Raw genomic sequence first — 22782 nt, forward strand, 5'->3', positions numbered from 1 at the left:
GCCGGAGTTGGTTAGCCCTTTCGATGTCTGATTTTGTCGGTTGGGGACACTGGATTTACAAAGAGAACAGCTGAGCTGCAAAACGTTTTATCTTGTAAAAAATCAGCTTTTGATCTAATAATGATGTCATCATGGTTGTCTTCTTGGCGTGTGCACTTGTCAATCTCACTTCTCTGGGCATCACGTCGCCCACGAAGAACAGCGAAGCTGACCTGACGTTCTCACATTATGCTTTTAATTTAACTTTTTATATATGTAGTGCAGGCATACTAGGATGTGGTGGAGTTTCCTTTCTATTCTTTTTGAGACACGGAGAGATGTGGGAGTCGGATGCCATGTATGCGGTCGGCCAACATGCGGTGCATGTCACCGAGAAGTTAGGACGAGATAACGAAACCGATGCACTAGGAGGGAGGCACGCGATGGATGGATGAAGAAGTGTATAGATACGAGATACGTACTCATCATTGACTAAACTAATCGCGGGAGGCTCGGCTTACCTTAGCGCTGAGCCAATCGTCGACTCATATTTTTATTGTCTTCAGTCATGTGCGCGCTGTAGCCATCTACTCCAGCTACCTTGTCCTTGTGGACAAAGCAGGGCTGCAGAGATTCATACTACATTTATGATTTAGTATAACTTGGAGAAATTTCGAGCTCAGTAGAGTCAACGGCACCATAAGTCAAGCGAGTTTTTTTTTCATTGAAAAAGAGAGAATATATAGTCCGGTTGGCTGGCTGGTTCATCAGCAAAGGAGAAGAGGAGGGTGGCGAGGAAGCTGACTAGCTGAGCTAGATCGAGGTGATGAGCAAGGTGGAGATGGGCGAGGAGGAACAAGAACAAGATGGTATAGCGGTGGATGATCCGGAGAAGAAGGCGTCGTCTGCGAGCGGCAGGCTGCAGCTGCCGCCGTCGTCGTCGTTGAGGGAGGCGCTCTCCTCGACCTCCTCCTTGTCCCTCAGAGAGCAGCACCACGACGAGGAGCTGGAGCTCAAGTGGGCGGCCATCGAGCGGCTGCCCACCTGGGACAGGCTCCACACCTCGCTCCCTCTCAATGCCGACGGCGCTCGTCCGCCGGAGCCGGTGGACGTGCGCCGGCTGGGGGCGGCGGACCGGCGGGAGCTGGTGCACACCCTCATCGCCGACATCCACAAGGACAACCTCCGCCTGCTCCGGCACCAGCGCCGGAGGATGGACAGGGTCGGCGTACGGCAGCCCACGGTGGAGGTACGGTGGCGGAACCTTCGCGTCGACGCCGAGTGCCAGGTCGTCGATGGCAAGCCGCTCCCCACGCTCCTCAACTCCGCCATCTCCACGCTCTCGGTACGTGATTCATTCGTTCATCTCGCCGCTCTTCTCTTCTGTACTATTACTCGATTGACTCGCCACCTGCTCGCTCAAATGCCTCCATTACCATCTGCAGCTGCTCACCACCATGCTCGGCTTCAACCGTAACCAAGAAAGGATCCACATCCTCAAAGATGTCACCGGCATCCTCAAACCTTCCAGGTGAGGTTTCATGTACTTGCTGATCGGCATTCCCCCGTTCCTTCCTTGCTCATCCTCAGTATGCAAATGCAACACCAATCTGAATATGTGTGCACATGCAGGATGACCCTTCTCCTTGGACCCCCAGGCTGTGGCAAAACCACCCTTTTGCTAGCACTTGCTGGAAAGCTCAACAAAAGTCTCAAGGTATCCCCACTGTTTTTCCATCGACACATGTACTTGGTCATTCATATAGTGGGCATGTACTCCGCAGTTTAGCTGCCACTTATGAGCTCTATGTAGGTCTGAAATTGCACACAGAAAACAGAGAAAATACCGTGTGCAGTGTATTTCAGTACTTGGTCATTCAAATAATGGGCATGTACTCCACAGTGTAGCCTGAAATTGCACACAGAAAACAGAGAAAAAACACTGTATTTCAGTACTTTTTTTACTCACATAGTATGCATGTGTGGGTGCATAGGTAACAGGAGAAATTGACTACAATGGTGTCAAGCTGCAAGATTTTGTTCCAGAGAAGACAGCAGCTTACATTGGCCAGTATGATCTTCATGTCCCTGAGATGACTGTCAGGGAGACGCTCGACTTCTCTGCGAGATTCCAGGGCGTTGGCAGCAGAGCAGGTATTTTCCTTTTTCTGGACCTGGTTAACTAAAGGTTTTTTAGGGACAGCAGGCAAACTATCCATTCTATCTACTAAACCAAGTGCTCTCAATTTCTTGTACGAAATAGAAATCATGAAGGAAGTCATTAGACGGGAGAAGGAGGCTGGGATCACCCCTGACCCCAACATAGATACGTACATGAAGGTAAATATTGACTTACTCCCTCCGTTCCTGAATATAAGTCTTTTTAGAGATTCTAATGCGGACTACATTTGCTCCGTATGTAGTCCGCATTGGAATCTCTAAAAAGACTTATATTTAGGAACCGAGGGAGTATTTTGCTTTAATGTTGTAACATTTCTGAGTGCGCCCACTGGAATCCCTTTCTCTGATAATATTGAATCAATTCAAACCTGAAAACACCATCTTTCTGCCAAGTGCCATCATAATTTTTCAGTGGGATTCTTTCCTATTGATTCTTAAGGAAAAAACAAATCATATCATGTGTGTACAGACCAGTTCAGTTTAGCTGCAACATTTATAATTGCTATGCACTTTTTTTATAGGCAATATCTGTGGAAGGTTTAGAAAGAAGCATGCAAACAGACTACATTATGAAGGTAACAATGTTCAAGAATAATTCACTGGTTCCAGTGCACAATGTTTTCATGTGCATAATCTATTCTTGCCTCACAGATAATGGGACTTGACATATGCGCTGATGTACTAGTAGGAGATGCCATGAGAAGAGGTATTTCAGGCGGTGAGAAGAAAAGACTAACCACAGGTGAATCTACAATACATATGACATTTTCACGATGGTTTTATTATCTCAACTATAATCTTGTAAATGATATTTTTGCGAGATAAATAAATAAATAACTGTGCAATTCATTGACTAAAATTCCTTAACTGCATACTGGGAGGTACGCACCTTTTCTGTTGGCTAATTTATTTTGTTGATGCTTTTTCTACTTACCGAAAAAGGATTTCGTCCCACTTTATATATAAAGCAAACCACCAGATCCACAAGATCCCACAAATGTTCACCCCGCACACACACGCAAAGGTTCAGACAAAGTACGAAAGGGTTCTGTTGAGGCCACAGCTCAACAAGCCCTTAATAAAACGAAAACAAAGGCAGTAGCTCAGGCCTCCAAGAGCTAATCGGCTCGGGAGGTGGTGGAGGAAGCGGCGGCGTCAAGCGGAGAGCCATCGCGCAAAGATCTGCAATGATGATGTTGACGGTGTCTCGGTCCTGAGGGCGGCTAAGAGTATCCACACATTTTGAAAACCGCGTCAGTAGCATGTCGAAGAGGCACACGCTGGATCACAAGTTTATTGCGGACTGTCCAAAGCGTCCAAGCTAGAACCCTAATACCAGCCACCTAATGTGGCTGACATGCTGTGGAGAGGCCTGGATTTCCGCGAAGAGGCCGGGGAAGTTGTTGTTGCACCAACGACCACCGACCACCTCTTGTAGGCAACTCCAAAGGAATTGGGCGGACACACACGTGAAGAAGATGTGATTCGAGTCCGCCTCCGTCCCACACAAGGGGCAAATCGCATCACCAGGGCCATTCCTCTTGAGTACCTCCACTCCTGAAGGGACCCGTCCCCGGATCCATTACCATAGGAAGATCCGAATCTTCAGTGGCAGTCTAATTGCCCAGAGATGAACTAGAGGCTCAGGGTCGGGAGCAACCGCAGTGGCCTGGTAGATCGATTTGGTGGAGAACCGACCCGAAGACTACAGATGCCAGGAGATGCGATCGCTCGACTGATCCACGTCCGGTGACTCTAGAGCGATGCACTCAAGGAGGTCCTGCTAGGAGGCAAGTTCCGGAGGCCCAAATGGCCTACGAAACACGAGGCACCCTAAGTCAATATGGGCCACCTCGACGGAGATTCTAGGTTCCACCGCGATGGAGAACAAGTCCGGGAATCGGGCGGCGAAGGGGCGATCCCCAACCCACCTGTCGAACCAGAACAGGGTCGACGCGCTCGACCCCACCGCGATGGAGGTCCCAATGCGGAGGACCCGAAGCAGTTGTATGATGGACTGCCAGAACTGCGAGCCGTCAGACCGCTGACAGAAAGGCGAGCGGTTGACCTTGGAGATATTTGTTCCGGATGATGTTAAGCCAAAGGCCGCCCTCCCCATTTGCAATCCGCAACAACCAACGGGTCAGCAGGGCAAGGTTCATGTGTTTGGACGACATGATACCAAGGCCACCCTGGTCACGTGGTTTGCAAATATTGGGCCAGCGAACCATATCGTATTTTTGCTTGTCGCCCTCCCTAGCCCAGAAGAATCTCGCCTGATACTTGGCGATCTCACGATGTAGGGTATCATGGAGGCTATAGAAGCTCATGATGTACAGGAGTAGGCTGGAGAGAGAGAGGAGTTGATGAGCACTGTCCGAGCCGCCTTGGACAACCATCTGCCCTGCCAAGGTTCGACACGGTGTTGGAGCTTAGCCACAGATGGACATAAGTCCGCCACGGAAAGCCGAGAGTCACTAATGGGTATCTCGAGGTAGGATGTAGGGAAGGAACCCAGCTGACACTTAAGCCGGTCAGCAATGCTCTGGCGCTTGGCAGGCAAGTATCCCATAGCCATCACTTTGCTCTTGTCGAAGTTGATCGTGAGACCGGACATTTTTTGAAAGCGGAGGAGGAAGGATTTCAAATTTGCGATGTCGGTTGTGGCGCCTTCCATCATGATAATGGTGTCGTCGGCGTATTGCAGAAGGGATACCCCACCGGCCCATCCCCTCCCACTAGGTGTGGAACCACACCACGAATATGACCCGCAACTTTGGCCTTGTCAAGTATGGTAGCCAGAGCATCTACCACCATATTGAACAGAAAGGGGTGAATGGGTCACCTTGTCTGACCCCACATAGTGTGGGGAAGAAGGGGCCAATCTCCCCATTAATATTGACCCCGGTGCGTCCGCAGGAAACTATCTGCATGACACGGGCGACCTAGCGATCTTCGAAACCCTTCCGGAGTAGAACTTCCCGAAGGAAGGGCCAGTGCACCGTGTCATAGGCTTTATGGAAATCAATCTTCAGGAAGACCGCCTTCTGTTGTTTGGCGCGGACCTCATGAAGGACTTCATGGAAAACCAAGACCCCATCCAGAATATATCGGCCTTGGATGAAACTGGCGGATGTCCGAGGCCCCAGCCACCTTGGGGATGAGCGAGATGATCCCCTAGTTGAGCCGGGACAGGTCAATGGAGCCCACGTAGAACTCCTCGAAGAGCGCCATGACCTCATGTTTGATGATGTTCCAGAAGGTCTAGAAGAACTTAACCTGTAGGCCATCAGGGCCCGAGGCGGAAGTCGGATTCATGCCCTTAATGGCCATCGGGGCCTCCTTCTCGGTAAAAGGGGCCGTGAGGGCTGCATTATGTGCCATCGAGACGCGATGGTGATCGGCCCAAATATCGGGGGCCAGGGCCACTCCTCTCCTAGGGGAGGAGGAGAAGTGGGCTTTGTAAAAGCCATCAACATGAAGCCGGTCATTGGAGGAGGTTATCACCATCCCAGAGGAGAGGGATGGTGTTACGACGTCGCCAGCCGTTGGCAATGGCCTGGAAGTACGGCATATTAGCGTCGCCCTTGAGGACCCATCTCCGGGTACCTCGTTGGCGCCAATAGGCCTCCTCATCGGTGTAAATGACCGTAAGCTAGTCCTCAAGATCATAACGGAGCAGCCACTCTCGGGAGACAGGCCCGAGGAGTCTGCCCGGATGTCTATTGCCTGGATGGAGGTGAGAAGAGCTTCCTTACGTGCCCTCAAATCCCGGCCTAGGTTAGCACCCCCAGCCTTTCATAAACTGGCGGGTGCGTTGAGCACAAAAGTGCCAGGAGTCCACGGCAGAGAGGGACCGGTGAGGGGTGACACGGGCCGCAACCCACCGGTCGCGGACGGCTTCGACAAATCCTTCCTGGTTAAGCCAGAAGGTCTCGAAGCGGAACCGCGGAGGGGGTGGTGGACGGTCATTCTCCAAAGATAGGAGAAGGGGGACGTGGTCAGACCCGATCCTGGTGATGGCGCGGAGGAAGGCTAGGGGGCAACGAAGTTCCCACTCTCGCCACAACAAAGGTAACAACAGGGTTATGGTAAACAATAGATTTCTACTGTGATGAAAGCACATAAGCCTGAACGGATAAACTTAGCATGATTTTTCTCTACTTTTTAGAATGTAGCTAGTAATGTGTTATATTCAGTTTATGTAATCCCAACCTCAATTTTGGTCTATATAGGATAAATAATAGCATAAATTATTCGATACTGGATGCTTAATTTTTTTTCACTTGTAAAAATGTCTTACAAGCAGGAGAGATGATAGTAGGACCATCAAAAGCGCTCTTCATGGATGAAATATCAACTGGGCTGGACAGTTCTACCACCTTCCAAATTGTTTCTTGTCTCCAACAGCTAGCTCATATATCAGAGTCTACCATACTGGTCTCACTCCTTCAACCAGCACCAGAGACTTACGAACTTTTTGATGATATTATCTTGATGGCTGAAGGACAAATCGTTTACCATGGCCCTAAGGGCTACATTATGAGTTTCTTTGAATCATGTGGCTTTAAATGCCCCGAAAGAAAAGGGAGCGCTGACTTCCTTCAAGAGGTATTTAGGAAAATACTGATTTACATAGTCTGAATTACTCATGTCAAAATAAGCGTCAATAGCATCTAGGAGGTCATGTAAGCATGTTTCACCTTGACATCTAACAAAGTGTAAGATTTATACCTATAGTTTTGATGTGAATTCAATGAAAGTAAACAACTTATTTGTACTCTTTCTTACAATCATAAGGTAGTCCACTCTTAACAACTTATATATTCCATAGGTCCTGTCAAAAAAAGATCAGAAACAATACTGGAGCCGCAACGAAGAAGGATATAATTTTGTTACAGTTGATCAATTCTGTGATAAGTTCAAAGCATCTCAAAGTGGTCAGAATCTTGCTGCGGAGCTTTCGAAGCCGTATGAAGAATCTAAAGGACATAAGAATGCCCTGTCCTTCAGTATCTACTCATTATCCAAGTGGGATCTACTCAAGGCATGTTTTGCACGGGAGCTCCTTCTTATGAAAAGGAATGCCTTCATCTACATATCAAAATCCATTCAGGTAAGCAAGTCGAAGCTATCTTTTGGGGAAAAAAATGTGATTGATGCATGGAAATTTTGTGCCTAGTTTTACAGTGTAAATTGTGTTCTAGTCTGTAAATGCAGAATCCTCAAATTACATGCATTATGCTCAGTATTAGTTACCGATCGAAATATTAGCAAAACCTAGAAGCAATGTGATGTAATAAACTTCTTGTGTTACTATGGAGGTCTACAGGTTGCAATAAAGCTTTCGCACAAAAAGTTGAGATCTGTGTTACACTTTCAACTCTCAAGTGAACTGCAGCATTAATATATATAGTACCTCCTCTGTTCCAAATAACTTGAAGTTTTAGGTTTATCCTAATTCAAACTTCTTTAAGTTCGACCAAGCCTATATGAAAATATACCAACATCGACAACACCAAATTAGTTTCAGTAGATTCATCATAAAATAGATTTTCATTCCATAAAGAAGTTTGACTTAGGACAAACCTCGAACTTCAAATAATTTGGAACGGAGGGAGTAGACAATAAAGGTAAAGGTTGATGTCGTATGTAGCTCTAGTTGTGTTCAAATGCGAAATATTGTAGGATTAGGCCATTAGGGACTATGCACTTAACACAGGGTACATGGACTAGCCATCTTGCAGTACTTTCTTCTACACACTGAGAACATTGAACTCTCGGACCATATAGAAGTCTACAGAAGGAACTTTCCCAGTATGTCAGCATCTTATTCTACATTCAGTTCCTACTCAGTGTGCAACTTCAGGACTTCAAATGCTCGTGTGCTTATATCATTACCTACACTAGCACCACAGCTATAGGGTTTTTGGTTACAGTATTACTCCCTCCGTCTCAAAATAAGTGACTCAACTTTCTACTTACTCTGTACTAAAGCTAGTACAAAGTTGAGTCACAGTTTTCATTATAAAAATCGATGGAGTTTACAGCTATGTCATGTTGCACTTTTCTCAACATGCCCTCCATAAGCTAACGTACGTATTTGTGCACTGCAGCTTGGATTACTTGCTGTTATTACTGGGACAGTATTTCTGCGCACACGTATGGGTGTTGACAGAATTCATGCTAACTATTATATGGGTTCACTCTTCTATGCACTCCTGCTGCTGATGGTGAATGGATTCCCTGAGCTGGCCATGGCAATTAACAGACTGCCAGTCTTCTACAAACAGAGAGATGACTACTTCTATCCTGCATGGGCTTATGCAATACCATCTTTTATCCTAAAGATTCCAGTCTCCTTAGTTGAGTCAATAGCTTGGACAACAATATCCTACTACCTGATTGGCTATACCCCGGAAGCATCCAGGTAAAGTTATAATTATGTTGTAGAAACTAATTACCTCGTGGGATGGGAGCACTAATTCAACTACAACAACATTTCCATTGAGGAATTATTACCATTCACCCAACTCGAGTCATTCAGATGTGGAGTATAATCACCCAGTGAAAATAGTCCAAAATACAACATTGTTTATATTGGTTTTGCTGTGATCTGGTGTACTGTAGTGAAACATGAAAATCCCTTATCTAACACTATATTTACTTTTCTTTTAGACTTTCTTTCAGCAAAACTTAGGTTTTTCAGCTGCAATACTTGCTTTGTGGTAACACGCACGATTCTTGTGTTTAGATTTTTCTGTCAGCTCCTCGTCCTCTTCCTCATCCACACAGTAACATTATCAATGTTTCGATGTGTGGCCTCATACTGTCAAACAATGGTGGCTGGTTCAGTCGGTGGTACAATGGCATTTCTAGCGACCCTTCTGTTTGGGGGTTTCATAATTCCTCGCTGTAAGACACTCCCTTATTTTCTTCCCGCAAAAAGAAAACTCTCCCATTTCATATTGCTAACAAGAGACGAGTCCTAATTTCTTGCAAATGTAGGTTGTCCTCAATTATTAAACAAGCATCGCTAACATTTTCAGTGCCGCATTGCTACAGCATTTATGCCTAATTGGCTAAAGTGGGGATTTTGGCTTTCTCCATTGTCATATGGTGAAATAGGCTTAACTGGAAATGAGTTTTTGGCACAAAGATGGTTGGAGGTACACTTTGGCATACCAAGTATGAATTAATTGAAGAAACATGCAATATCAAAGGACACTAAAATTTCTATGTTGATAGATCAAGATATCTGGTGTAGCACTTGGAAGGAGGATCCTAATGGATCAAGGGCTAGACTTCTCCAGCTATTTTTACTGGATCTCAATTGGAGCATTGCTTGGGTTTACATTGTTGTTCAATGTAGGCTTCGCCATAGGCTTGACCATTAAAAAGGGTAAGTGTGACATGGCCGATTTGCATTAAGCTAAACAACTTAAATACTAACAGTGTTGCATGAATTGTAAATTCGATTAAGCATATGCTGGAGAAGTAAAACATTGGAAATGGAGCAAAAATAATTCCATTCATAAGAACATTCTGTTTTCTCTGGTTAGATATGCCACCTACTCTGACCTCCTATGAGCCTCTCAGTTCCAGGAACTTCTCGAGCTATTATCTCTCGCAATAAGCTTACCACATTTGATGGAAGAGACCAAGATAACAATGCTGAAAATAGGAGGCCTAAGTTACAAGCAGAGACTGCTTTGTCTCCAAATAGGACTGGTTAGTTGAACTCTACACCACACAATAGTGTCAATGGAATATAATCTTAATTTGACCTCAATAATTAAATCTTGTGCAGGGAGGATGGTATTGCCTTTCACGCCCCTTATAATATCATTCCAGGATGTCAACTACTATGTAGACACCCCTGCGGTAATTTAAATATAGCTAGAACATCTGTGAAAGCATGACCGGAGAACTTAGAGCCATACCAAGGGCTGACCACTAATAGCTAAGTATTTCTTCATTGCAGGAAATGAGGGAGCATGGTTACATGGAAAAGAAACTACAGCTACTCCACAATATCACAGGAGCATTCCAGCCAGGGGTTCTCTCGGCACTCATGGGGGTTACTGGAGCGGGAAAAACAACACTCCTTGATGTTCTTTCTGGAAGGAAAACTGGTGGTGTTATTGAAGGGGATATAAGAATAGGAGGGTATCCTAAAATTCAGCAGACTTTTGCTAGGATATCAGGCTACTGTGAACAAACTGATGTCCATTCCCCACAGATCACAGTGGGTGAATCGGTTGCATATTCAGCCTGGTTGCGCCTTCCACCAGAAGTTGATGCAAAAGCAAGAAATGTGAGCTATGTTTATCTCTCTTGTTGAAAATACAATATGGTATTGGAGCCAAGAGGTCTGGAGTTCAAGACCCTGCCAATGCAGTACTAAAAATTGTATTTGTGGCCTACATCGATCCCATATCTAAGGCCTAAAGGAGCCTAGATGCGAGAGGGAGTGTTGAAAATACATTGCCTGCCTTACTCCGTCAGTTTGGACTTTTGGAGTAACTAGTTAGAGCATTAAATCAATATCTCTAACGAAAGTAAAGCTACAAATACGTGAATCTATATAAAAAGAATAAATGTGTAGTGTACAGGGTTTGCATTCTTGTATCCTACCCTCATATGTGGTTGGAACAGTTGAGACAAAAATGTGAGCTCACCCGTATTCCTTTCCCTCTCAGGAATTTGTGAACGAAGTTCTTGAAACAATTGAGTTGGACGAAATTAGAGATTCTTTGGTCGGAATACCAGGGGTAAATGGACTATCAACAGAGCAAAGGAAACGGCTCACGATTGCAGTCGAGCTCGTGTCTAACCCCTCAATCATATTTATGGACGAGCCAACATCAGGCTTGGATGCAAGGGCAGCTGCTATTGTCATGCGTGCAGTGAAGAATGTTGCAGACACAGGTCGAACGGTTGTGTGCACCATTCACCAACCAAGTATCGATATATTTGAGGCATTTGATGAGGTAACTACTTTACATATATACCCCTCTCCAGGATTCTCATTCTAGGCATCAAGAAATAAAAATTTTATTACTCCCTCCGTTCGTTTTCATAAGACGTTTTGGACAGCTAGCTTTGAACTGTTTTGGGCATTGTCTGAATTGTCTAAAACGTCTTATAAAAGTGAACAGAGGAAGTAATAGAAATGGTAATTTTCCAGGTATATTTAATCCAGTGTAGATCTATCATATGTAGTATTATAAGGTGATGCATTGGATAAGAATGTCAGAAATCAGTTTTGATTAAATCAAACATGAAGTAACCAAGTGCAATGGAACTGTGAAGCATTTGTTCACCTTATACTGAAATAATTGGAAGTAGCCATGGAATAAGTTAACTATTAGACTTGGAATAAAATTGGTTGCTACCTCAGGTAGACTCCTTAACACTTTATCGGCAGGAACTGAAAGTTATCAAGACATACTAACAGGCTAATTAAAGAACCCCAAATTAAGTCCAATACAGAGCCTACCTCAGACTAAAGTTTTTTAGAAGCTAACAGTGATATTCCTGAGTGTTTTTACAGAATGAAACGGTACCTCTGTTTTATTATTTAAATTGATGTTAAAACAAGCTGACACCTTCGTTCACAGGATAGAAACTCCCACATTAACTGGAGGAAAGAGAAAACTATGTACAGCAGTTATCCTGGTTGTGTTTTAGCAGTGCCAATTAAGTAGAAGACACTTACGGAATCAGGCACTTTACCGTCTGCCATGGCTGACGGCAAAGGCCTTTGCCATCCGCCAGCAGACGTCAAAGAGCCTGGACGGCACAAGTGCCAGGTTAGGTCCATTAAGGGGTTAACGGCCTGCTTTGCCGTCCGCTGGCAGACGGCAAAGACATCTTTGCCGTCCGCTGGCAGACGGCAAAGACATCTTTGCCGTCCGCTGGCAGACGGTGCCAGCGGACGGCAAAGTAGCGAAATAGGCCAGCGCCCAGGTGCTGCCACGTGTCATGCTATGCCGTCTGCTAGCAGACGGCAAAGAGGAAAAGGTCTTTGCCGTCTGCCAGTAGACGGCAAAGTAACCAAATAGCCAGCCAGTGCCCCAGGTTGCACAGGTAGCTGCCACGTGCCAGCTTTGCCGTCTGCTGGCTGATGGCAAAGCTCTTTGCCGTCAGACGGCAAAGAGCCTGTATAGCCCCTGTTTTTTCTGTTTTTTCTTAAATTCATTCAATTTCAACACACAAATTTCACAGCAGACATATGACATATCCAACACACAAGTTTCATCATACATACATAACCAACACATAGTTCCATCCATACATATTACAATAGTTTCACATTGTTCATCCAACACCTATCCATCCATCCATATAACAAGTTCCACATTGTTCATCGATACAAAAGAAAAGCAGAAAGGGAACACTCCATCCATGCAAGCTTCTATGAAGTAAATGAAATCTGCAAAATGGGAAACAAGAAAGTTAGAAGAAGAAAACTAGAAGAAGAAGAAGGGCATTAGAAAATATTTCCTCTCTGTGTATATTGATATAGATGAATTATTTCGATGGTATGCATGTCTTTGGAACAAGTAGCAGCGTAGGTCAGCTTGACTGTAAGGAACCATTTATCCGCCTAGCTTTCTCTACTACTCCTTCCAGTGATCGGGGGGCGGTCGACCCGCGGCTGCGGCGGGGAGGCGGCGGCGGGGAGGCTCGGGAGGGGGGTGGGGAGGCAGGGAGGGGGCAGGGAGGGGGCGGCGACGGCGCGGGGAGGGTACGGCGGCAACGGCGCGGGGTGGCACAAGGGGGAAGAAAGAGGAGAGGAGATAGAGAGAGAGGGTGACGGCGGGGCGCGACCGTTAAGTCAATTTTGAAGCTTTGCCGTCCGCCCCACCTTTGCCGTATGCTAGCGGATGGCAAAGAGGGGCCCCGTTAGGCGTTGACAGCCAGTGGGCCACCCTCCCTCTTTGCCGTCCGCTGGCGGACGGCAAAGCTTCTATGCCGTCCGCTAGCAGACGGCAAAGAGCCGGCTGATGGCAAACACGCTCTTTGCCGTCCGCTAGTTCTTTGTCGTCAGCCTTCTGAATGCTGATGGCAAAGACCTCCTTTGCCGTCAGCTAGCAGACGGCAAAGAACTGGCTGACGGCAAAGAACTGGCTGACGGCAAAGATCCTGATTCCATTAGTGAGAAGATCATGATAGCTGCATATGTTTTAATTTATGAGTATGAAAGTTCTCTAGCAAATGAAACTCTATTTCTGAAAATACATACGTATTTTCTAATGCATAATCGTGTAATCATGTGGGCAATTCAGATAAACCCTACACCTTAGTTCCAAGTAATTTAGATGCACTATTAATCATAAATTCATTAACCAAAATAAATCCATATATAAGTGAAGTGCCATATTTACTAATTAGCTTCTCATATGTATCTAGTTGATGCTGATGAAAAGGGGTGGAGAGTTGATCTATGCTGGGCCAGTTGGACACCATTCATGTGAAGTCATCCAGTATTTCCAGGTAATTATTAATCTTAATTTGTCCTTACACAAAAGAACTAAGTACATGCACATATAATTTGTATCGCGCATTTATATGTGATGCAAGTCAATTTAAACATATCATTTACCTGACCTAATTATATTTTGTTTGCATCCCTTTCTATTATGCACTATTCTGAACCCATTCTCCAGTCCTCATGGCAAGCAATATTAATCACAGAAGGCTATACTCAGTTCACCACCTGCCTGTGTTATACAAACTAGTGAAATTATTTTCTTTATTCTTTCTAGGCAATACCTGGGGTTCCCAGTATCAAGGACAAGTACAACCCATCAACATGGATGCTAGAAGTTACTTCTACATCTATGGAACTTCAACTGGGAGTAGATTTTGCACAAATCTACAGGGAATCATCAATGTGCAAGTAAGTCAATTTCGAAGAGACGTTGCTTGTAAAACAGATTGTAAGTTTTGATCAGAATACCTGAGAAAAACAAAACAGGCTTGTGGATCTCAAAAATGAGTTTTGATCAGAATGGAATATAAGCATGGGTTACCATAGCATACTTAACAGACATACCATTTAGTCCTTAAATTTCTTTTAGCGCAATATTCATGCTAACCAGTATGTAAATTTTGTGACCGAAGGGACAAGGACATGCTGGTGAAGCGCTTGAGCATACCAGTTCCTGGTACAAGTGACCTCCATTTCTCAACCCAGTTTCCGCAGAAGTTTCGGGAGCAATTCAAAGCTTGCCTCTGGAAGCAGTGTTTGTCGTATTGGAGAACTCCTTCTTACAACCTGGTGCGGATGGTATTCATAACAGTGGCCTGCATTTTCTTTGGTGTGTTATTCTGGCAGAAAGGCAACATCAACCACATGTACGTAAGCCATCTCTTAATTATGCCTCTTAACTGATACATGTATGATGGAAGCATATGATTGAAGTTGCTTGTTTTGTTTGAGGGTAGAAACGACCAGCAAGGTCTCATCACCATATTGGGGTGCATGTATGGAACCACTCTGTTCAGTGGCATCAACAACTGCCAATCAGTGATGCCTTTTGTCTCCGTTGAACGCTCCGTCGTGTACAGGGAGAGGTTCGCAGGGATGTACTCTCCTTGGGCCTACTCCTTTGCGCAGGTCCTATTAATCACATGAAGATTACTATCTTCAGATAGATTTTATTACTGCTATGTCCAGATATTGACTTATCTTTTTTTGGGATAGGTTGCCATGGAGATACCTTATGTGCTGGTGCAGGTAGTGATCTTCATGTTGATAGCATATCCGATGATAGGGTACGAGTGGACAGCAGCAAAGTTCTTTTGGTTCATGTACACCATGTTGTGCACGCTGTTCTACTTCCTCTACCTGGGAATGATGATTGTGTCGCTCACCCCCAACATCCAAATCGCATCCATACTTGCATCCATGTTCTACACCCTACAGAACCTCATGTCCGGGTTCATCGTGCCTGCGCCTGTAAGTAAAGCCATCTTAACTCTAGTACTAGTATTAACCATTACAAAAATAATGGTGCTTACAAAAAATACATAAACATATGGCAGCAAATACCAAAATGGTGGATATGGCTCTACTACATCTCCCCAATGTCATGGACGCTCAATGTCTTCTTCACCACGCAGTTCGGAGATCACGATGACAGGATGATCGATGTATTTGGAGAGACCAAATCCGTCGCAGCATTCATGAGGGACTACTTTGGTTTTCGCCGTGACCTACTGCCACTGGCAGCGGTGGCCCTGGCAGCATTCCCGGTCCTCTTTGCCGCCCTCTTTGGTTACAACATCTCAAAACTCAACTTCCAAAGGCGATAGACAAACACATTTTCATAGTAGTAAAATAGTAGCACGATATAGAATAGATATTGCAAACACACGTACTCCCTCCGTTCCAAAATACTTGACTTCCATTTGTCCAAAAATGGATGTACCTATATACTAAAACATGTCTAGATACATCTATATTTTAACAAATGAAATGCATGTATTGTGGAACGGAGGGAGTATCTCTGTGTGTTAGAATTGAAAGCCCGAGTTAGCTTACCAACACGAAAAGGTCAGTGTATGTACTTTTGTGTAAATGGGATATATAGCAGAACAAAATTCCAGTAGTAGCTAGTACTCCCTCCGGTCCTTTTTACTCCGCGTATTAGGTTTGGGTCAAGTCAAACTCTGCAAAGTTTGACCAAATACATATTAAAAAAATATCAACATTTACCATGCCAATATATATTCCATGAAACTACATTTCGTAATGAATCTAAGGATATTGATTTGACATTGTAAATCTTGATACTTTTTTCTATAAGCTTGGTTAAATTAGAGATGCTTTGACTTCAAACAAAACTTATATGCAGACTAAAAAGGACCGGAGGGAGTATTCGAGAAGATGTGCGATATTGTCGTTAACAGACACTTAGGCACTTTCACTCTAGCCTATCTCATTTATTATTATTGTAAATCATTTGTTATTATTGTGAATATATTTGCAATGCAAGTTTTGTAGTGATGAAAAAACACAACGCACAACCCTGACAATTTTCATGAGCAGAATATAATTGGTATTTTGCTGGGACGGAGGAAAAGCCCACCCCGCTCCGCCCCCGAGTCGCTCCTGCGGGTGACTCCAGGCGGAAACCCTAGCGCCGCCGCCCCCAGCTCCTCGCCTCAGCCTCCCCTTCCTCGCCACCGCCAGTGGCGTCGCCGATCAAAGGCCGCGCGGCGTAGGCACCAGCGGGGCGACTCCTCCTGCGCGCAGGTGGCTGGCGTCACGGGGCGCCCCCTCCTGTCCGTCGGCGTCGGGCGGTAGCCCTCTCCTGCTCCGGCTCCCTTCCCCTCCCCCGACATCATGGTGGCCCCCCTCCCCCCCCTCCAGCGACGACTTGTGGGGCTCCGGGGCATTGGGGTGCTCTGGCGGCGGATCTGGGTGTCTCTGCCCAGATCAGGTTGGTGGTGGCGTTTGGTGGCGGCGGGGACGGCTGGCGGCCCTGCTAAGGTGGTGGTTTTGCTGTTGGTGGATGTGCTGCTCTGGTGGGGTCGTAGGGCTCCCGGTGGTGTTGGCTAGGGCGTGGAGGCGCATGATCTGTGGTGGTGGTTGGCGTCCTGATGGCTTCTTCTTGTGGCCGGCGGGTGGTGCGGGTTGGGGCAGCGGCTTGGCGTGGCGGCTACTCTGGCCGTGGGCAGTAGTGCCGCGGTGAGGTCCGGGCGGTGACCTCTCTGCTGCGCGGTGCTACACGGTAGCTTGGCGAGGAGCATGCCCGGCGGATCCGACGCTTGGAGCTCGGCGGGCGGCGCGGGTTGGGCAGTGGCCCAGTGTGGCTGCTGCTCCGGCCATGGGTGGCTCCAAGGCAGCTTGGCAGGTCGGCTATGGTGGCGGCTGGCATTTTCGGCGTCGGCTCACCTGTAGGCGGCTTGTGTCGGCCTTCGATCCCTCTCCTCGTCGCCCGGACGCTACTTTCATTGAAGGGTTGGCCCTGTCCCAGCTGCAGTCCATCGCTCGTCTCGCGCCCGATGCAGCAGGACCGATCTCGTCTCGCGCCCAGTGCTGCAGGACGGGTCGATGGAGGCCAGTTTTGGCCGGCCTATTGGGTATCGTCGCTGGGGGACACCCAAGGGTGTGGAAGGCGGGGCCTTTCCGCTCGTCTCTTTGGTTGGGGTAGAGGCGGCTCTCGGGTGAGGTGGTGTCAGGGTCTTGGATGCTGGGGCGGCGGCCCTGGTGGTGGTAGTGCGATGCTCATGGGTAGAGCCCGTGGCTCGGTGCTGCCCAGTGGTCATGGCCGTGTGGGCGGCGTGGTTGCCGGGGTGTGGTGTTCAGTGGTGGTGAGTGTTGGCCAGGGTGAAAACATGTCTATCTTGGGACGGCCCGGTGGCGGCGAAGCTCGTTCCCTTCTTGAAGGCGTCGTCGCATCTCTCATTGCTCGTCGTGTTGCTCTGGGGGAAACTCTTATCCTCAGATCGAGCGGTGGCGGCGCGCCGGTGTCGTAACCTTCCTGAAGGCGCCACCTTGGAGCCCATGGTTCGTCGTATGCGGCTTCATCTCCTCACGGTGGTGTTAGTGCTAGGGGTGGTGTTGCTGCGCTCAGCGCCTTTGTATCCTTGCTTGGGTGTGTGCGTGTGTTGTGGTCGCGTGCGTTTGTACCGGGTTGTTGTTGACCGTTGCTTTATATATAAAGCGGGGCGAAAGCCTTTTCATTAATAGAATTGGTATCAGCTAATCTGTGAAGATTTTTATTGAATCTATTATCAACCATACAGTTTAAGCTTAGATGCATCAAAGATGTGTGGTAATCACTCAATTTTTTAAATATTCTTTTTGTTGTATGTGTGGCCCATATGCCCGAGGCCCATATAGCTATGTGGTTGGCTGACCTAGTGAGAAGATAGAAGGGGATCGTACAGTGTGTGAGGAGAAACATGAGAGACACGGTCGCCGATGCTCCTGGATCGCTTCTCCTCCAAACTCAAAATGGTATCAGAGCCAGGTTGTGGTGGCGGTCCTGGATATCAGTAGGTCACCGACGAGGCGGCGGAGGGCCGGCGGGGATTCGGCGGCTACACACGTCATGCGCATGCGCGCGCGACGCAAGTATGCGGGTGAGCAGCGGCGTGGCTGTGCGAGAGGTGGAGCTGCTGATGCTGCGCGGTGATAACCCACAAGTATAGGGGATCGCAATAATTTTCGAGGGTAGAGTATTCAACCCAAATTTATTGATTCGACACAAGGGGAGCAAAAGAATATTCTCAAGTATTAGCAGCTGAGTTGTCAATTCAACCACACCTGAAAGACTTAATATCTGCAGCAAAGTATTTAGTAGCAAAGTAATATTGAAGTAACGGTAACAGTGGCAGAAGTAACAGTAGCGGTTTTGTGGCAATCGTAACAGTGGCAACGGAAAAGTAACGAAGCAAAGATCAATATGTAACAAACTCGCAGGCAATGGATCAATGATGGATAATTATGTCAGATGGCATTCATCATGCAATGGTTATAACCTAGGGTGACACAGAACTAGCTCCAATTCATCAATATAATGTACACTACTGTATGATGCTGCTAACGCGACACTACGATCAGAGACCCTTCGACGAAACTGTGTGCGATGCAATAATCGCAAACGGTGGTATAAAAAACCGTCAAAAAACGTGCAAAACGTTTGCGATGACGGATGCATCAAACACGGTTCAGATTTTAGTTGCGTGTGCGATGCAGGGCATATGGTTTAGTTCAATTAACTGTTTGCGATGAGGAGGAACAAAAGAAACGGTCAGCCAGATGAAGGTGTGTGCGATATACAGCATACGGCTCACTCGGATGAACTATTTGTGATTAGGCAACACAAAAGAAACGGTCAGCCAGATCAAGGTGTGTGCAATATACGACATGCAGTTCGCTCAGATGAACTGTTTGCGTTGAGACAAGAGAACAGAAACGGTTCAACATAACAACTACCATAAATATTGCAAGGTTCAAATTCAAAGATTACAATGCCCAAATTCAAGCATTGCAAACCTCGTCATTTCTGCAAAGGGACCAGCCGCTGACAAGTCATGTATGGGTTTGACACAATGACTTCCAATTACTCTGTCATATGCTCTTCCTACGAAGTTTAGCTTTTTTGTAGCCTCTTCCATTCTGCAGTACCTGGCGGCTCTGATCAACATACCATTCATCTTTCCTAATTAAATGTGTGTTCAACCTCGGTACCCTCAACACCCTTGCTCTGGCAAGAAAGAACCTGGTGAGTGTAATCTCCGGTAAGGTCCCTCGGTAGGAGTTCAAAGTAATATTTGAGAGATGCAGATCCAGGCATTCGATGTGATTGTCGTTATAAAAATTGTCCACCTCCGGGCCTATTATTATCTGCAAAAGAAGAGAACGTGTTAGTGCCTACATGCAGTTTTGAACACTACTACACTCCTATTTGGTTTGCAAGATTTGTAAAATGCACCAACGTGCAATCTTCGATCTGACATGATTAACATGGGCATTTGATTACAATCTAGAAACATGTAGCTGATACGTCTCCAATGTATCTATAATTTTTTATTGTTCCATGCTGTTATATTATCAATCTTTGATGTTTTATAATCATTTTATAGTCATTTTATATCATTTTTGGTACTAACCTATTGACATAGTGCCAAGTGCCAGTTGTTTTTTTCCATGTTTTTTACATCGCAGAAAATCAATATTAGACGGAGTCCAAATGCCCAGAAACTTTACGGAGAATTTTTATGGGCCAGAAGGAACACAACGGGCCCTGACTGCGCCTGCGGGGTGCCCCGAGGGGGGCACAACCCACCAGGGCGCGCCGAGAGACCCATGCGCGCCTTAGTGGGTTGTGCCCACCTCGGGTGCCCCCCGGACCGCCTCTTTACTCTATAAATACCCCAATATTCCGGAAACCCCAAAGGCATCGACGAAATATTCATCCAGCCGCCGCAGAGTCCAGAACCACCAGATCCAATCTAGACACCATCTCGGATGGGGTTCACCACCTCCATTGGTGCCTCTCCGATGATGCATGACTAGTTCTTTGTAGACCCGCGGGTTTGTAGTTAGTAGCTAGATGGCTTTCTCTCTCTCGCTGGATTCTCAATACAATGGTCTCTTGGAGATCCATATGATGTAACTCTTTTGCGGTGTGTTTGTTGTGATCTGATGAACTTTGAGTTTATGGTCAGTTATATCTTTTTATATCCATGAAAGTTATTTGAGTTTCTTTGATCTCTTATATGCATGATTGCTTATAGCCTCGTATTTCTTCTTCGATATTTGGGTTTTGTTTGGCCAACTTGATCTATTTATCTTGCAATGGGAAGAGGTGCTTTGTAGTGGGTTCGATCTTACGGTGCTTGATCCCAGTGACAGAAAGGGAACCGACGCGTATGTATCGTTGCTACTAAGGATAAAACGATGGGGTCTATCTCTACATAGATAGATCTTGTCTACATCATGTCATCGTTCTTATTGCATTACACCGTTTCTCCATGAACTTAATACACTAGATGCATGCTGGATAGCGGTCGATGTGTGGAGTAATAGTGGTAGATGCAGGCAGGAGTCGGTCTACTAATCTTGGACGTGATGCCTATATAATGATCATTGCCTAGATATCGTCATGATTATTCGAAGTTCTATCAATTGCCCAACAGTAATTTGTTTACCCACCGTTTGCTATTTTTCTCGAGAGAAGCCACTAGTGAAACCTATGGCCCCCGGGTCTGCTTTCTCATATATTTGCCTTTGCGGTCTACTTTTCTCTTGCATTTATTTTTAGATCTATTAATCCAAAAATACAAAAATACCTTGCTGCAATTTATTCTTATTTATTTTATTTGCGGTCTACCTATCAATTTACTACAAATTTATCTCACGTCCGTTTGCCTATCTTGAGGCGCCGTACCCCGGAAGGGATTGACAACCCCTTTAACACGTCGGGTTGCGAGGATTTGTTATATGTTTGCAGGGGCTGTTTACGTTGTGTTGCTTGGTTCTCCTACTGGTTCGATAACCTTGGTTTCATATCTGAGGGAAATACCTACCGCCGCTGTGCTGCATCATCCCTTCCTCTTTGGGGAAATACCGACGTAGCTTCAAGTGACATTAGTAGCCTTCTTCACAAGAGGTTGGATTGGATGAAAAATTCCCTAAGAAAACTAGTACATATGAATCCAAAGGAGAAATGCTTATGGATTGTAACCATATGAATCAAGCAACCAATATGGGGTGGGGAGGTGTATGTCCTGAAATCCTCCAAAATTCCTTCAGAAATCGTAGTACATTGTCATTGTAAACTTGGGAAAAGGTGCAAAAAATTGAACTCCCTTATGGTTAACATTTAACAGGAAAGGAACATCACCTCGATATACAGCTTCTTCAGGCACGGAAAGCATCTCAGGCAACTGACAACCTGGTCCAGGTTGGGGCCGACAGATTCTAGTGCCAAGACCTTCACTGTGCTCAGAATCTGGTGAAGCTTTGCTGGATGACAGAAGAACATACATCTTCAAAAATAGAAATAATGTTGATATCAAGAAGTAGAGGTATAAGGCGACCGTTGTACCTAAAAGTAGTAGTATTTGACAGACGAGTAGCCCATCGCTGTCAATTTCGGCGCAGAAATGAAATTGATTCTTGTTGGACCTTGTTGATCAACTACAAGTAATCTCTCAAGTGAAGGTGTGTCCTCAGTGACCATATTGTGGTCCACCTTTTGTGATCTCTTGTTGCAACACCAGCAACACACATAAATAGTCCGGAGAGTCCTAGGGGTGTTGTGCAAGGTACTCGACCAATTCATCGCCTGAAGACGAAGGAACTCGAGTGCAGTACAGCCGCGTAGCAGGCGCTCCATGTTATCCTTTGGGATGCAGACGGCAACAAGCTCGAGGTGCTTCAGTCGTGGTAGAAAAAGAGCGGGCGCGTCATTAAGGGGGGATGGCAGTTCATGAAATTGGCGAGGCACAGCGTGGGCGCGAAGCGGAGCGCGGACGTTGGCAGCAAGCGCATATGCCCATCATTAAAACTAAGCTTCTCGAGCTGATCTATGGCGGGGAATCGGAACCACTCGTCAAGCTTGGCTCGGTCCTTGCCATTAGAACGGAACTTGCCCGTGATAAGGCATTTGATTGGGCCATGGTGACTGCCGAGGATCTGGGAGAACGCATCCAAGCTTTTGCGATAGCCATGGCAGAGCTCATGGGCGTCGAGGAGGTCAACAGGGGTGAGGAGCCATAGGGGGCGCCACCGCCGGGAAAGGGCGGCTGTCCTCGCCCGATATTTGATTGGGAGGAGGGATATGATGACTCTCAACATATCATCGGGGAGGTTGTTGATGAAGTCTAGGCCTGCTGGAGTCGCTTGCGGTTCTTTCTCGACCCGCCTCCGCTTGTTGGCAGCCTCGTTCTCCACCTCGTCGGTGGCAACAAAAACCTCTGTCTCCATATTCACGGCGTGCTCCGGTGCTTCAGCAGCCCCGGTGTCGCCACTCCCTCCTATGGGGCGCTTCGGCGGCACCCTCATACACTGACGGCTTTAAGGACTAAGAGCGGCGTCGAGGATACGAGCGGAGAGAGAGGATTGTGTGTGTGGCGAGGATGGGGGAGTGC

The 22782-nt window shown here is 46.4% G+C and overlaps 1 protein-coding gene across 1 annotated transcript; it reads left to right on the top strand.

The window, feature by feature from the left end:
* The first annotated feature begins 616 nt into the window (after positions 1–616).
* LOC109787640 (ABC transporter G family member 41) lies at positions 617–15949 on the top strand. The gene is made up of 23 exons (XM_020346176.4): positions 617–1324; positions 1425–1510; positions 1612–1696; positions 1974–2133; positions 2243–2319; positions 2682–2735; positions 2812–2902; positions 6470–6771; positions 6995–7276; positions 8277–8590; positions 8915–9075; positions 9226–9329; positions 9409–9562; positions 9760–9891; positions 9971–10044; positions 10145–10477; positions 10863–11153; positions 13579–13662; positions 13935–14068; positions 14293–14526; positions 14617–14788; positions 14876–15130; positions 15217–15949. Exons 1-23 carry the CDS (start codon positions 806–808, stop codon positions 15484–15486), a joined length of 4368 nt encoding a protein of 1455 aa, XP_020201765.1. The 5' UTR covers positions 617–805; the 3' UTR covers positions 15487–15949.
* Positions 15950–22782: the final 6833 nt, after the last annotated feature.

The sequence above is a fragment of the Aegilops tauschii genome, chromosome 5 (assembly GCF_002575655.3).
Source record: "Aegilops tauschii subsp. strangulata cultivar AL8/78 chromosome 5, Aet v6.0, whole genome shotgun sequence".
In the NCBI taxonomy this organism is placed as follows: Eukaryota; Viridiplantae; Streptophyta; class Magnoliopsida; order Poales; family Poaceae; genus Aegilops; species Aegilops tauschii.

What these genes read in the sequence shown, in the direction of transcription:
- LOC109787640 (XM_020346176.4), top strand. Translation starts at nt 806, where the DNA reads ATGAGCAAGGTGGAGATGGGCGAGGAGGAACAAGAACAAGATGGTATA. An exon ending in TTTGTCTCCAAATAGGACTG is followed by an intron (nt 9,892 to 9,970) that starts GTTAGTTGAACT and finishes AATCTTGTGCAG; the next exon opens with GGAGGATGGTATTGCCTTTC. An exon ending in TTGATGCAAAAGCAAGAAAT is followed by an intron (nt 10,478 to 10,862) that starts GTGAGCTATGTT and finishes TTTCCCTCTCAG; the next exon opens with GAATTTGTGAACGAAGTTCT.